The following is a 13,903-nucleotide window of genomic DNA, read 5'->3' as shown; positions in this document are numbered from 1 at the left end:
AACCTAAATTATTTAAAGATTTAGAGATTTTAGAATAGTTTTTATTTCAGATAATAATAATAACAATAATAATAATAATAAATAAATAAATAAATATTTGGCACATTCTTGTTTATTATGTCTCTCAAAGGAAAATGAAAAATATCGTTTACCAAAAATAAATACACGCAATGCCATATTTCATTAACATAGCTTTATTAAGCCTTTAACAAATTCGTTCATATTTTTTTCCCACAGCTGCTTTGGCTGCAGATTATTCCCATGGCTGCGATCGTCAAAGATTTAACGAGTGTTCGCGGAAGCTTTTACTTATATTCGACGCAACTAAATTAGAAGATGCAGATCAGATGATATGCAGGTATCGAATTTTGTGTTATATTCTATTCACTCTTATTTGAAACGAATGGAAGAGAGAGAGAGAGAGAGAGAGATAGATAGATAGATAGATAGATAGATAGATAGATATCCTTTCTTATTTCTGGTATGCAATTTAAGAATGACCTCCTACGTACATAGACGCGTCCGCCTCGGATGCGGGAGATCGCGAGACGGAAACTCGGTCGAAGCATACCAAAGACGTACAAAAATGGAACTGTTGCCTCTCTTTGCTCTCAGCATTAAGGGGTTAGTGTTAGGACTAGTCGGTATGGTGTCAGGATAATGTGACTGGATGGGACATGATGCCACATGTCTTCGGCATCATGCCCAATTGCTAGACATCGCTATAAACTGTCACGCATCGAAGAGATATGATTCAAATTATTAAAGTGCTCTTATAAATATAAACAAAAGACATACACACACACACATAAACTTTAAGAATTACTGTACCTGTTCTATTTATAATTTTGTTTTGAACAGGAGGCAAAAATATACCTGCTTGGACTGATTGGAAGGGACTCTGAACAAAATTTAAGTCGACTGTACAGCCGTAGTTAAGTTCTTGTAAACACTATCAACCACGGAATTTGTCAAAATAGCTAGATTGTCTAGCAATCTAAACCTAATTACAATCGTATGTGATAGCGATGATATTATCGTACATATGTCGCATTTTTCAGTTCAAATGTTAGTTCATTATTTTCACAATCGTGCTGCTTTTAAGTCCCCACTGCTTGCCACTTTTTCCATTTATTGATGACCAGTTAGATTTCAGGCCATTCTAGGAAAGTTTAACCTACTTTTATACACAATATTAAACGTCTTGGTCTTGAACCTTTGGTCAAACTCTTGTCAGTAAGAATGATCGAAAACCCATCTGGGGTAAACCAATGAAGTTTGACGACGAAAAGTCAACAATAAATGGGTGTTTGTTTTTGTTTTGTTTTAAACAAGAAAGACAAATACAGTAAGGACTAAAACGTCGAATAGTATCATTTGTGACCAACAAAAATGAATACTATTTGTGGCCAATTTTTAATTTTCTCTTTCTCTCTCCTAAAGATCTGACGTCATAACATACCTGAAATGTGTGTTTGAAGAGGGAAAGGCATGTGTCTCTTCCGACATATCTCTTCAATATCTTGCAACCCATGGATATTCGTCTATGTCTCAAATCGAAACATACTGTGCTAGTATCGGCCTACCTTTTTCAAAAAGTAAGTAACATTTTACAAAATAAGTTTTTTTTTTACAAAGTTAATAATATTTTAGAAAGTTTTTGATTTTTAACTTTTGTAGAAAATTCATATGCTTGGTTCTTTGGTGGGTTAAATTCTGCACTGGAGGTGGCGTTGTGAAAAAAGGTGAATAAGAACATGAAAGTAGTGATATAACCAACAGGACTGACAGCCAGGATAATTATGTTAATACAATACTCTGGTTAGACTGAACACAAACAGAAATAGTGTAAATCACAGTCAATTTGTAATTGTGCGAAAACTCCTTGGTCAGAGAATTTTGTTCTAGTATTTCCATGCGGACCAGTAATGGGCGACAGGCTTGTACCTTTCTGCTAGCATGGCATTTTAAAGTCCTGCTCTCTGTGTATATTGTTGAATTTAATGTATTATTTGTTGATCAACGTTTCCGTTTATTTATCAAGAATCGCAAAAATAGAACTCATAGAAACGTATCTTCACCAGCACTGAATTTAAGCAAACATATCCTTTCACGCTTTTCCCATTTATTCACATACTTAATCTCTATTGTTTATATTCCCTGTAAATGTTAGGGTCCATTGAATAATTATCTACCGAATATTAGCAGCAAATGAAATATTAAAGTCACTGGAGGTTGTCACGCTTTTTTCGTAACGGGGATTTGAACTAGTTGTTAATGGATGTTACGATGTTCGTCTGATTTTTTTCCCTGATCTAAATATAGTCTCATTCAAATAAATTATGTTTTGCAACTGTTTTAACAATTGACTTCCACAGACAAGAAATTTACAACTATATGAGGTAACGATATAGGATCTTCAATGTCCCCCATCCCGCCCCAAAGACGAAAAAGGGGTTGTGCCACTGAAATGCACCTATCGGCCAACGACTACGTTGTTTTAGAAGCAGACATCCATATTATAATGTTGTCTTTTTATTGTTGATTTTTTTCCTCATGTATCGCTGGTATTCCACCCTGACAGATCAAGCGAACTATACTATTCGTAGTAGTTGCTTAACGTTTGCACAATCAAACCAAAGAAAATAAATTCTGATACTTATTATTAGATCATTTGAGAACAAAAGTATTTAAAACCACTGGTTTGTAGAAGAAGTACGACCCAATTCAAATACACGTACTTCCCAGTCATATATCTTCATATTTCAGATGCAGCTGAGCAAACGTTGCCAACAGCAGTGATCATTGTGGGGCTTTTGACTGCCCTTCTTTTCCGAACATTTCCATTTTGAGCTGGGCGAATACATCACCAAAATTCTACAAACATCCTTTAATAATGTTAATCTTCTATGTAGACTTACCAGCGCTTTATGATGAAACAGAAAGACAATTTTAAAAATTTCTTTCACACATACATACATATTCCATACCCATCTACAGGCGATCCACTTCGCATTACGTGTAGCCTTGACATATGTAACTAGTCGAACCAGTCCTTCCATGTTGACTTCATTGAATTTGATATAAATTAATATCTAACAGGTTACTCCAAGATCTCTCTCATAGGTCAATTGTTTTATCTTGATAAGGGCAGTAGCTCTTTCATATGTACTAGAATATACTAGTTTACAGTACTGTTTTGGTTAGCTAGATATACCAAACTTTGACGTGGACAAAGTCGATCAACGACCTTTGGCAAAGAGCTTGACAATGGTATTAAAACTCATGTACCTAAATACACTGGGAAGTTCATGTCAGGCAGGATATGAGACGTCAGTTGGTGTTTGTGAATACCTAACGGTTCACTAAGTTCAAATATACAAGTTATTAGAATACTAATATAGAATGTACTACGACTGTAATTAGTTCAACATGTTATGTTACTATATTACGAAGGTTATTAAACATGCAGTGAAATGCCTAAGTTCTGCATCGACTAATCATTATCTGAGTCCCCGATATGACAAAATGCTATTGTCACCTCGCATACAAACGCGCTTTTGAATTTCTGGATAATCAGAATTCAGTTTTATCCATATAATTTGGCGATATTACTCTGGAAATTGACAATAAAAATTAACTCCACATTTATGTATGTATTTATTACTTAGCAGAGGCCAATAATACAAATATTCGGATCCTATCACCTCTAATGTGACCTGAGAGGCATCATTTAAGATGCGAAGTTACAAAGATATAAACTACTTGTTGCATTATTTCACATAATTTGTCAATCATATGTGCTAACAATTCGTATTGTATTCTTTGAGTTTAGAAACTTAATTAAAAAAATGGGATTTTATTGAGTCTTTATTTAAAACTCACTGAATTTGTATTTGATTACTGAAAAGGTTTTACGAAATGCACCCAGGATACCAGAACATGTTTGGACATTCTTAGGTACATGAACGAAGGCTCAATATTTCTCAATCCATAATTTTTAAACAGTCTAGGTCAGTCTAGACCAATTTTTTCCGGTAGGTGAAAATAGTTGGTTTACCCTGGTATAATCCTCTGTCTTTACTTACAATTCACCAGTGGCATGCTAAGCGTAAAATTATGGATAATTATTTCAAATGGTTTTTGAGATATGCTTCACTTGCACAGCCCTGTCAAATTATATTAAAACTTTAAAAATGTGGTCGATTTGTGCTTTTGTTTTGAATAGTCTTACGAATCTATGTCTTAAAATATGTAGCAGGAAGAAATTGAAAACAGCAACATAATTAAAATGAGCAAACAATTTATGTCCCTACAATGCTAAGTGAAAGAGCAGCAGAGAGGGTGAACAGACCACTTGCTGAAAGGTCCATTTTTGAAGAAAAAAAAGGCTTCCTACGAAAACGAAACAATAAAGGTCAATAACGTCAAACCGAAGCCTCTAACTTACCGAGAGTTTCTCTAATTGGGTTACTTTATCTTTGTCGTTTGTGTTTTTAAAAAAATTATTTACTCACCGTGGCACTTATTTGTGGTCGCACCATCTCTGCCGCTATAAATGTGTGAGTAATTAAATCATTATTATATCAAAAATGGAATCTTACACTAGTAGATTAGCTCGAGAAGAAACAATAGTAGTTAATGGGGATCTTATAGGGTCTATGGGATTTATCATTACAGACCCCCTTGGGAACATATAGGGTCTATGTAAATTTAACATGGAGAAAAATCGTGGGAACATATAGGGTCTATGGGAATTAACATGGCCAAAAACCCTGGGACAATATAGGGTCTATGTAAATTTAACATGGACATAAACCCTTGGGACTGTATAGGGTCTATGTAAAATTGAAACAGGGAGGGTCTCTATTTTTTTTAAAAAAAAATAAAATAAAAAAAGGGGTAGGCAATTCAAAGACTATCTCTTTTCGAGAAATATGGCTGGCCCTGAAAAGGGCCTTTGGTTTATGTTAATATGCCCTTAACATAAAGGGCATTTGCGACATCTTCTTGTCCTCAAACTTCGTCTTACAGCAGGGCCATACATCAGAGTCCTCTTGAGGCAACCTTGTCTCTCTATATAGACTCTTCTTATCCACAGGCTGCTGCTGGTCCTGTGGACAACGGTCCACTTGGATCGGACATACATGAGCATGTCCGTCCTGAACATCATTGTTGACACAAGGGTTGAAGATTCAACGTCGGTCCACATGTTGAGGCTCCGAGAATAGGTGAATCAATGCACTGAACTGCGCTTATTTATAGGGACAGGTAGGATTGAAACGGATTGAGTTCATTCACCAATCCGAACACGCGTTACAAAATTCAGCCAGCTGCATCCAATCCGAAGAGAGCAGTCTGTGACGTCACGTAGTCAATATAGATCTGCTAGCGCTTGTGTGAAGTCAATCTATGCGACAGTCATTCAACATGACGGAAACTCAGAAAACGATCCAATGGGGTGCACCAGCAGCGGAGACCGCCCAAGGGAACCCGGACTTACTTTCAGAAGAGGTGAATTGGGATTTTGTGGATTTTCTCTCCTCGCAAGAATTTGTTCCGGAACCTTCGTTACCTTCTTCATTACCGCAAGTGGAGAATTTTAGACAGAGACAGAAAGAAGAATTGGAGAAATTTATGCAACGACAAAAAGAAGCGGAACAGGCTTTTCTCCTACAGCAACAGCAACAAGAAGAAGAGGTAAGAAAAAAACAACAGCAAGAAGAAGTAGCAGCAAAGAAACAAGAGGGTGAAAATCAAACGGTCACGGTACTGTTGGATATTTTAGCGGAGTTAAGAAGTCTGAAGCAAATGTATCAGACTTCTTTATCACGACCGAAGAGAATACGACCTTCCCGAGCTAAACACGTCAACCCTGTGACTAAGCCTACCGTACCACCCTTAGTGATTTCAACCCAATCATTATCATCATCATCAACATTACGCAGTCCAGAAGTAGGCCTTGGCCGTGGCAAAGGCATAAGGCAGTTAAAGTTGATTGCTTAAACTCACCCCTACATCGTAAAGAAAAAAGGCCCTTTTCAGGGCCACCCACATATCTCGAAAAGAAATACAATTTCAATTTGCCAATAACTCAAAAAAAAAAAATAAACCCCACCCATTTTTACCCTTATAGTACGTGCCTGTGTATGAGTGCGTGAGTGTAGCTTCTTATTTTAAAATCAAAACTCAAAGACTCTTACCTTATATCATTCATTTATTCCTTTCTCCATTTTTTACAATCCAATTCACAATTCACAACACAACACTTTAATAAAAAGTTCATTGATTTCTTCTTTTCTCCTTGTTTAGTCTCTCTGTTTTTTGAATTTCTTCACCGTCACACTCTTTTCCTCTTCTTCCTCCTCGCTTTCTTCCCTTCTTTTTTTCTCCTGTTTCTTTTTCTTCACCTGTCTTCTTTCTTCCTCAGAAGAATCCCTCTCTTCCTCTGAAGAATCCTTCTTTTCTTCTGACTCCTCTTGTTTCTTTTTTGGGCAATCTGGAGACCAATGTCCTTTTTCTTTACAATAATAACAGGTATCTTTACTTTTGTCTTTTTTAGCTCCTGTTTTTTGACGGTCTGGACACTCTGAAGACCAATGCCCTTTCTTCTGACAGATATAGCAAGTATCTTGACTTTTATCTCGAAAGGAAGGAGAGTAGTCCGTAGGCTGGTCTGAAGAGAATTTTCTAATGACCCCTCGCAAAGCTCTGACGAAACGTTCCATCTGGTTAGTCTCTTCCATCGTTGTGCTCGGCTTGAGAGTGAAATGAATAGTGAAAGGACAAGACACACACCCTTTTATATACGCTGGTCTGCTATGACTATAAAGTAGTTCATGGTGTTTGAACTTGAGTCATTTGACTTTTTGCTTTCAAGATGAAACGATCCCATTCATTCGAGAAGAAAGAAGAAGAAAGTAAGAGGCAGAAACGTGATCTATCGCCTCGTACCAGGGCTGAAATCTTGGCACAAATTCATGCCAGTGATTTTGAAGAGGACATGAGTGAACCAGAATACGAACCCTCTAAACCAAGTCCACCACCCTTTGTCAACCCTGAAAAGTACTATTCCATTCGAGAGACGGAAAAGCGCTCCTCTAGAAAATTTAGAACCACGGCTTACAAATACACGGTGAAGTTTAAAGATTTCAAGTCCGAAGTACCGTTAGAGAAAGCAGAAGGGTTCATCACCGGAGTGTGGGATTCTCTGCTCACTGCACTCAAGCGACAATGTCAACCCAAAGAAGACGATCGCTTGAGACTTTCCATACAACACGACGGTTTGAAATCCCCTGTTTGGATCGAGTTTAGCACCCCTGCAGAATTGACCGCTTCCAAAGTCATGGACAAGATTCAACACGTGCAACAATCTAATGACCAGTTTGACATCACCGATGGAAAAGCCACATTGGACATGACCCACGTCTCTCCTCCTCAAGGGACCGGACGCAAAAAGATGTTATTGGTGAACGACCTTCGCAGCATTAAGCGTAGCCTTGTCCAAATTCACAATCCTCATGACCAGATGTGTTTAGCCCGTGCCATCGTGGTGGGACGAACCTATGCCAACAAGAACGACACGGTAGAATGGAAAAGAGACTGGGAGAACATTCGACAATCGGACCGAGCCAAACAACGAAGTGAAGCAGAACTCCTGTTACGAAAAGCTGGCATGTCCAAAGACACACCCTGTGGCATTCCTGAGATGCAAAAATTGCAAGATGCCCTAGCTCCACGATACACCTTGAAAGTGCACCCTCAAGAAGTGCGCGGACCTCTGTTGTTTCGAGGGCAAGATTTTAAGGACGGAAAATACATTCACGTTTATCATCACGATGACCATTTCGATACCATTACCAGTATCACCGGATTCCTGGGATACGGTTATTACTGTGAGAAATGTGACCATGGTTATAATAATCGAGAGCAACACAAGCATTGTGGATCGAAATGCTCAGGATGTTTGGCCTCTTCACCCTGTCTGAGCGAAGAACCAGTGCTTTGTTCAACTTGTCTGCGCACGTTTGTCAGCCCTACCTGTTACCAACAACATCTTAAAACGCAAGGTTCACAGAAGAAATGTGCTTGTCAACTCCTGAGATTGTGCCCTACGTGTGGACAAGGCATACGTACCAATAGTACCAAGGCACACGTATGTTCAGGAAAAAAGAAATGTCACATTTGTCACCACATCGTGGACTTGGAACACCAATGTTACGTGCAAAAATACCAACCCCCACCAGAGAAAGAGGACGGTCACAAGAAGAAAGGCAATTTCATCTTTTTCGATTTCGAATGCATGCAAGAGACTGGCATTCACATTCCTAATTTCTGCGTGGCTCATCGAGCGTGCGAGAAGTGCATTCAAGAACCTATCTTCAGTCATTGTCCTCACTGCAGCAAGATTCCTGGAGGGCGTGAAAAAATCTTTCGGGGGCCAAACACGTTAGCCGATTTTGCCCAATGGGTCTTAGACCCCATCGACAAGACGTGGAGCCAAGAGGACATCGGACTTTACGGAGATTGTCATCGTCATGCCACGGTGATGGCTCACAATTTCTCCGGATACGATGGACAGTTTCTTCTCAGATACTATACGGAACATGGCACCGAACGTCCTAAAGTGACTTTGAACGGAGCCAAAATCATTTTCATGCAAGTGGGACAAGTACAGTTTAAAGATTCGATGAGCTATTTGGCCATGCCTTTGAGTCGAATGCCTAAAACGTTTGGAATGACAGAAATGGCTAAAGGGTACTTTCCACACTTTTTCAATACGGAAGCCAATCAACACGCCGTTCTACCCCATTTACCTGAGGCTCACTATTACGACCCCGACAACATGCGTACCGAACAACGAGAAGCTTTCTACGCTTGGTACCAGGCTCACGCCTCGGACCCTTTCGACTTTCAGGAAGAAATGCTAAAGTATTGTCGTTCCGACGTGGACATTTTACGGCGTTGCTGTGGAAAATTTCGAGAACTGTTCATGGAACACGGAGGGGTCGATCCTTTGAAAGAAGCTTGCACCATTGCCAAAGCGTGTTCCTTAGTGTATCGACAACGATTCATGCCTGAAAACACCGTGGCTGTCATCAGTCCTCAAACGACCCACTATGTCAAGCGTCAATACTCGGTCAAAGCCCTACGTTGGTTACATTACTTGTGCGACAAGGAAGACAAGTGGATTCAGCATGCCCGCAACGGAGGGGGCGAAAAGACCATCGGAACGTATTCGGTCGATGGCTGGGACTTAGAAAACCCCAAGATCGTGTACGAGTTTAACGGTTGCTTATTTCACGGATGTCCCGTTTGTTATCCTGACCGTGGCACTAAAAATCAGTTTTTGCAACGAACCATGGAAGACTTGTACCAGGACACTTGTCAGCGACGCCTAAAGTTAGAACAGCAAGGATACCAAGTGGTGGAAATGTGGGAACACGAGTACGATCACCGTATGAAAACCGATCCCGAGTTTAAACGCCTCGTGGAAAGTTACCAGTTCATGGACCCGCTGAACCCGAGGGATAGTTTGTACGGAGGAAGGACCAATGCCACCTGTTTGCTGTACCAAGCCGACGAAGAGAACGGAGAAGAAATCAAATACTTGGACGTGTGTTCGCTGTATCCCTACGTGTGCAAATATTGTCGCTTTCCCGTAGGGCACCCGCAATTGTTCACGGAACACATCGACCTGGTCAACATTCGACAATACGAAGGCTTGATCAAGTGTAAAGTTTTGCCTCCCACGAACCTATACCATCCCGTCTTACCTCACCATTGTCAAGGCAAACTGATGTTTCCTTTGTGCCGTACTTGTGCCGAAACGTGCAACCAAGACCAGCCTTGTCATCACAGCCAGGAAGAACGGGCCTTGACGGGAACCTGGGTCAGCGTAGAATTGTTCAAAGCTATGGACATGGGATACCAACTGTTAGAAGTGTACGAAATTTGCCACTTTCCCAAGACACAACAATACCACAAGGGTGACCCTACTCAGAAAAGCATTTTCGCCGACTACGTGGATGCCTTTTTGAAACTGAAGCAAGAAGCCAGCGGCTATCCTTCCTGGTGTCACACTCCCGAAGACCAAATACAATTCAAAGAGAAATACTACGAACAAGAAGGCATCACTTTAGACCACATCGAGAAAAACGAAGGCAGGCGATCGTTTGCCAAAGTGATGTTAAATTGCTTGTGGGGTAAAATGGCACAACGACCGTGTTTACCCAAGACGGAATATTTGACAGAACCTTCCCGCTACTTTCAGATGATTCACGACAAAACCAAATTCATGAAACACGTGGACGTCGTTCGCGAGGATTTGATCTTAGTCAATTACGAGGAAGATCTGGACTTTGTACAAGACGACCCCTTTGGAAATGTCATCATTGCGGCTTACGTGACAGCCCATGCTCGCTTAAAATTGTACGAAGCTTTAGACCTGTTAGAAGAACGCGTCCTGTACTTTGACACGGACAGTTGCATTTACATCCATCACCCGATTCAACATCACCCTGACATCGAAGGAGACCGTTTAGGAGCCTGGACAGACGAGCATCCCGACGACAAGATTCTAAGTTTCGTCAGTGGCGGTCCCAAAAATTACGGCTACGAATACCGGGACAAACAAGGAGAAGTGCACACGACGTGCAAAGTGAAAGGACTGACTCTGAATCATCGTACCAGTCGTGTGGTCAACTTTGGGGTATTGAAAGAAGCCTTGCAATCGGAAGAGGATGGAAACTTTAAAGTGACCACTTACCAACCGAACAAGATTGTACGTTTACCCACTCACCACATCGTCAGTCGACCTTTGGAAAAAGTTTATCAAATCGTGTACCAGAAGCGAGTTCGACTTCCCAATCATTTCACCTTACCGTACGGTCACGTCGGTATTGGTCTGTATATAAAAAGGAACCCTAGGCAAGATCGATAGTTCATTGTGACTACCAAGACCGAGCAAACAAGATGAATACTTTGAAAGAGACATCGTTCCAGTTTGGGGATTGTAAAAAAGTTGTATCTTCCTCTAGTGTGACTAATATTGGATGGATAAGACCCAGGCATTGCGACGGAAAATGTCCGGAAGGAAACTGCGATTGTCCATGTGGTTACCATTGTAATTGCGTAACGGAGTTTGCAGACGAGTGCGATTGTGAGCCTTGCGATGGATACGATGCTGTACGTTGTGACCTGAGCGATGCCGTAAAGCATCATGGGAACTTTAGTGCCCCTACCCCTATCATGGAAAGTGATGCTGTGCGTGTCAAACCTGTCGGATGCGAAAGTGATGCCGCTCGTCCTCTTGGACATTTTACTGGGTTTCGTTTTAAAGGGGAATGTTCACCTTCACGTCTACCCCCCTACGGATGTCATCCAGCCTTGAGCAAACTCCTACCCATGTCACTCAACCCTCATCGAAACGAACCTGTGAAAAACGAATATTCGTTTCCTGTGCGTTTGTCGGAATACTGCTACTTTGAAAATCGTCTTCAATCGTTCAAAGGAAAATGGCCAAAGTATCTGGGAGGACCGACCCCCGAAGAATTAGCCAGAGCCGGATTTTTCTACTTGGGCGAAGGAGATAAAGTCAGGTGCTTCAGTTGCGATGTGACACTTCACCACTGGGAACCGCAAGATTCGGCCTACGTAGAACATGCTCGATGGTCACCGAATTGTCATTACTTACCCTTAGTGGGACCGAGACATTGAAGTAACTTCTTACCATAATAATCTGTTCATGGATACTTTACAAGAGAACATTCGTGCTTTGCCTGTGGAGTTGAGAGAACGCATTTACCGAGATCTTTTCAAAATACAAGTGAAACGTAAAGAACAATTGCATCCGTTACGTCACCGGTGTTTGAACCACTGGTACCTGAAGGCTATACAAGGATTGATTCAATTGAAAGTGTTCCATCGGACAGACATTGATCAACGATCCTCTAGTTTTAAAAAGGATTGGTTTGGTATGGACGATTCTACCTACATCATTGTAAACGTACTGCATCGAATTCCAGAGGAAGAGTTAACGAATTACCAACATCTTGAACACAATGTCAACTTAGTGAAAGAGGAAACTTCTGAACGAATTGTAATGTGTAGGTTAGTGACTCAACGATTTAAATTTGACACTGAAGTGAAACCATGTTTGTGCAAAGAGTACATTTCTTGTGTCAGACCAAAGAGGATTTAGTATGACCTATTCATGGATACTTTGCTAGAGAACATTCGTGCTTTGCCTGTGGAGTTGAGAGAACGCATTTACCGAGAGCTGGTGAAAATACAAGTCAAACGTAAAGAACAATTGCATCCGTTACGTCACCAGATCTTTAACCACTGGTACCTGAATGGTATAAGAGAACTGATTCGTCAGAAATTGTTTCAGTGGTCAGACCTTGTTCAACACTTTGAGTTAGTGAATGATCGAAATGTTCATTATTTTGGTTACTTCGAGATTCACCTACAGCAATACATTGAGGAAGACAAGTTAAAGGATTATCAACATATTTTACGTGGAATCTACTTAGAGGAAGAGGAAACTTCTAAACGAACTCTGAAGTTTCGGTTACAGTATGCAAGATTTAGATTCCCTACTGGAGAACGAAGATCTCTGGCTAGAAAGTACGTGTATTGTTTCCGAAACAAAGAGACTATAAAAACAGGCTGCCATGCCACGACTTATGTCACATGTCATCCAACAGATTCCGTGGAAGGAACTCAATGACCATATTCAAACTGTGGATCATTACCATCGATTATTACAAGAACTGTATCCATTCAATTTGGGACGACAAGTGGTGTGTGTCTTAGTGACTTGTTTTCTGGGATTTCGTTTACCAGCCGATTCTTTGTGGACTCTTTACGATCAGTACTTACCACCTCCATGGCCTTAAATGGTCACGAAAAACTCCTTTTGCTCAAAGCCTTGCGGTTTCATCTGGATACTTCTCGACCTCTACGGGAAAAAAAGATTCGTCAACTTTTAGCTACCCAAGACGTGTATGACGATGTGTGTGTAGCTTGTGACTTACATCCCCATTGGACAGATGTCCGTGCCTGGAAAGAATGGGATTTTGAGGCTTGGACCCAAGAAGTGGCCCAGTATGCACGAGAGTTGTTCAAGGAAAAAAGTTACTTTTCAACCCGTGTTAGTGACGGTGCCAGAAGAACCCGTCACCCAGGACAGGACTGTCGTGGACAGACCTGAAAGACCCTTTCGGGAGGACACTTGTGTGACCTTACCCTCTGTTGAACTGGTTAGAACATTACCCAAAAGATGTGATTGTTGTACAGACACTTGTGTTTATTCCACGTTCATCGTTATCATGTGCCTTTTATCCTTGTACTTAAGCCTTTGGCTTTTATGTATTTTTGTCTTTCGTATTCATGTTTGATAAAAAAACATTCAATAAACGTGTTCTGAAAAAGTATATAAACTCTTGTCTTGTTCGTTTTCGTGTCACAAGTGACATTTCTCACACCATGGCTACCTCTGCTGTCTCTGCTCCCTCTTCCTCTACTGTCAAAGTCATCGACGAACACTTAGATCGTGCCAGTTGGGAGGCTTTGTATCTTCGCCATCCCTTTAACATGCTCATTGCTGGACCTAGCGGTTCAGGCAAAACCGAATTCGTCAAACGTTTGATCGAACATAAACATCATTTGATCGATCGGCCCCCTCAACGGATCGTGTGGTGTTACAAAGAGTGGCAATCGGCGTACAGCCTCTTGCGAGAAAGTCAAGGCGATTCCATCGTGTTTGTGGAAGGCATTCCTAAAGAAGACGACGGCATCGTCTCTGACTCCCGTCAAACCCATTTGGTCATTTTCGACGACATGTTAGGAGAAGACGAAGAAGAAATTAAATTGTGGTTCACGCGCAAAGGGCATCACC

General features: G+C 40.9%; 1 protein-coding gene across 1 annotated transcript in view; it reads left to right on the top strand.

The window, feature by feature from the left end:
* LOC149802402 (uncharacterized) overlaps positions 1-4,199 on the top strand; it is a 100,646-nt gene extending 96,447 nt beyond the window's left edge. The window contains exons 3-5 of the mRNA XM_089951509.1: positions 238-358; positions 1,444-1,598; positions 2,770-4,199. Coding sequence (XP_089807635.1) covers positions 238-358; positions 1,444-1,598; positions 2,770-2,852 — 359 coding nt within the window. The 3' untranslated portion in view covers positions 2,853-4,199. The remainder of the gene's footprint in view (positions 1-237; positions 359-1,443; positions 1,599-2,769) is intronic.
* Positions 4,200-13,903: the final 9,704 nt, after the last annotated feature.

This window comes from Sinohyriopsis cumingii, chromosome 3, assembly GCF_028554795.1.
Source record: "Sinohyriopsis cumingii isolate HCF-2022 chromosome 3, ASM2855479v2, whole genome shotgun sequence".
NCBI classification, from domain to species: domain Eukaryota; kingdom Metazoa; phylum Mollusca; class Bivalvia; order Unionida; family Unionidae; genus Sinohyriopsis; species Sinohyriopsis cumingii.
Note: the sequence above shows the minus strand (reverse complement) of the source record. Positions and strands in the feature narration are given on the sequence as shown.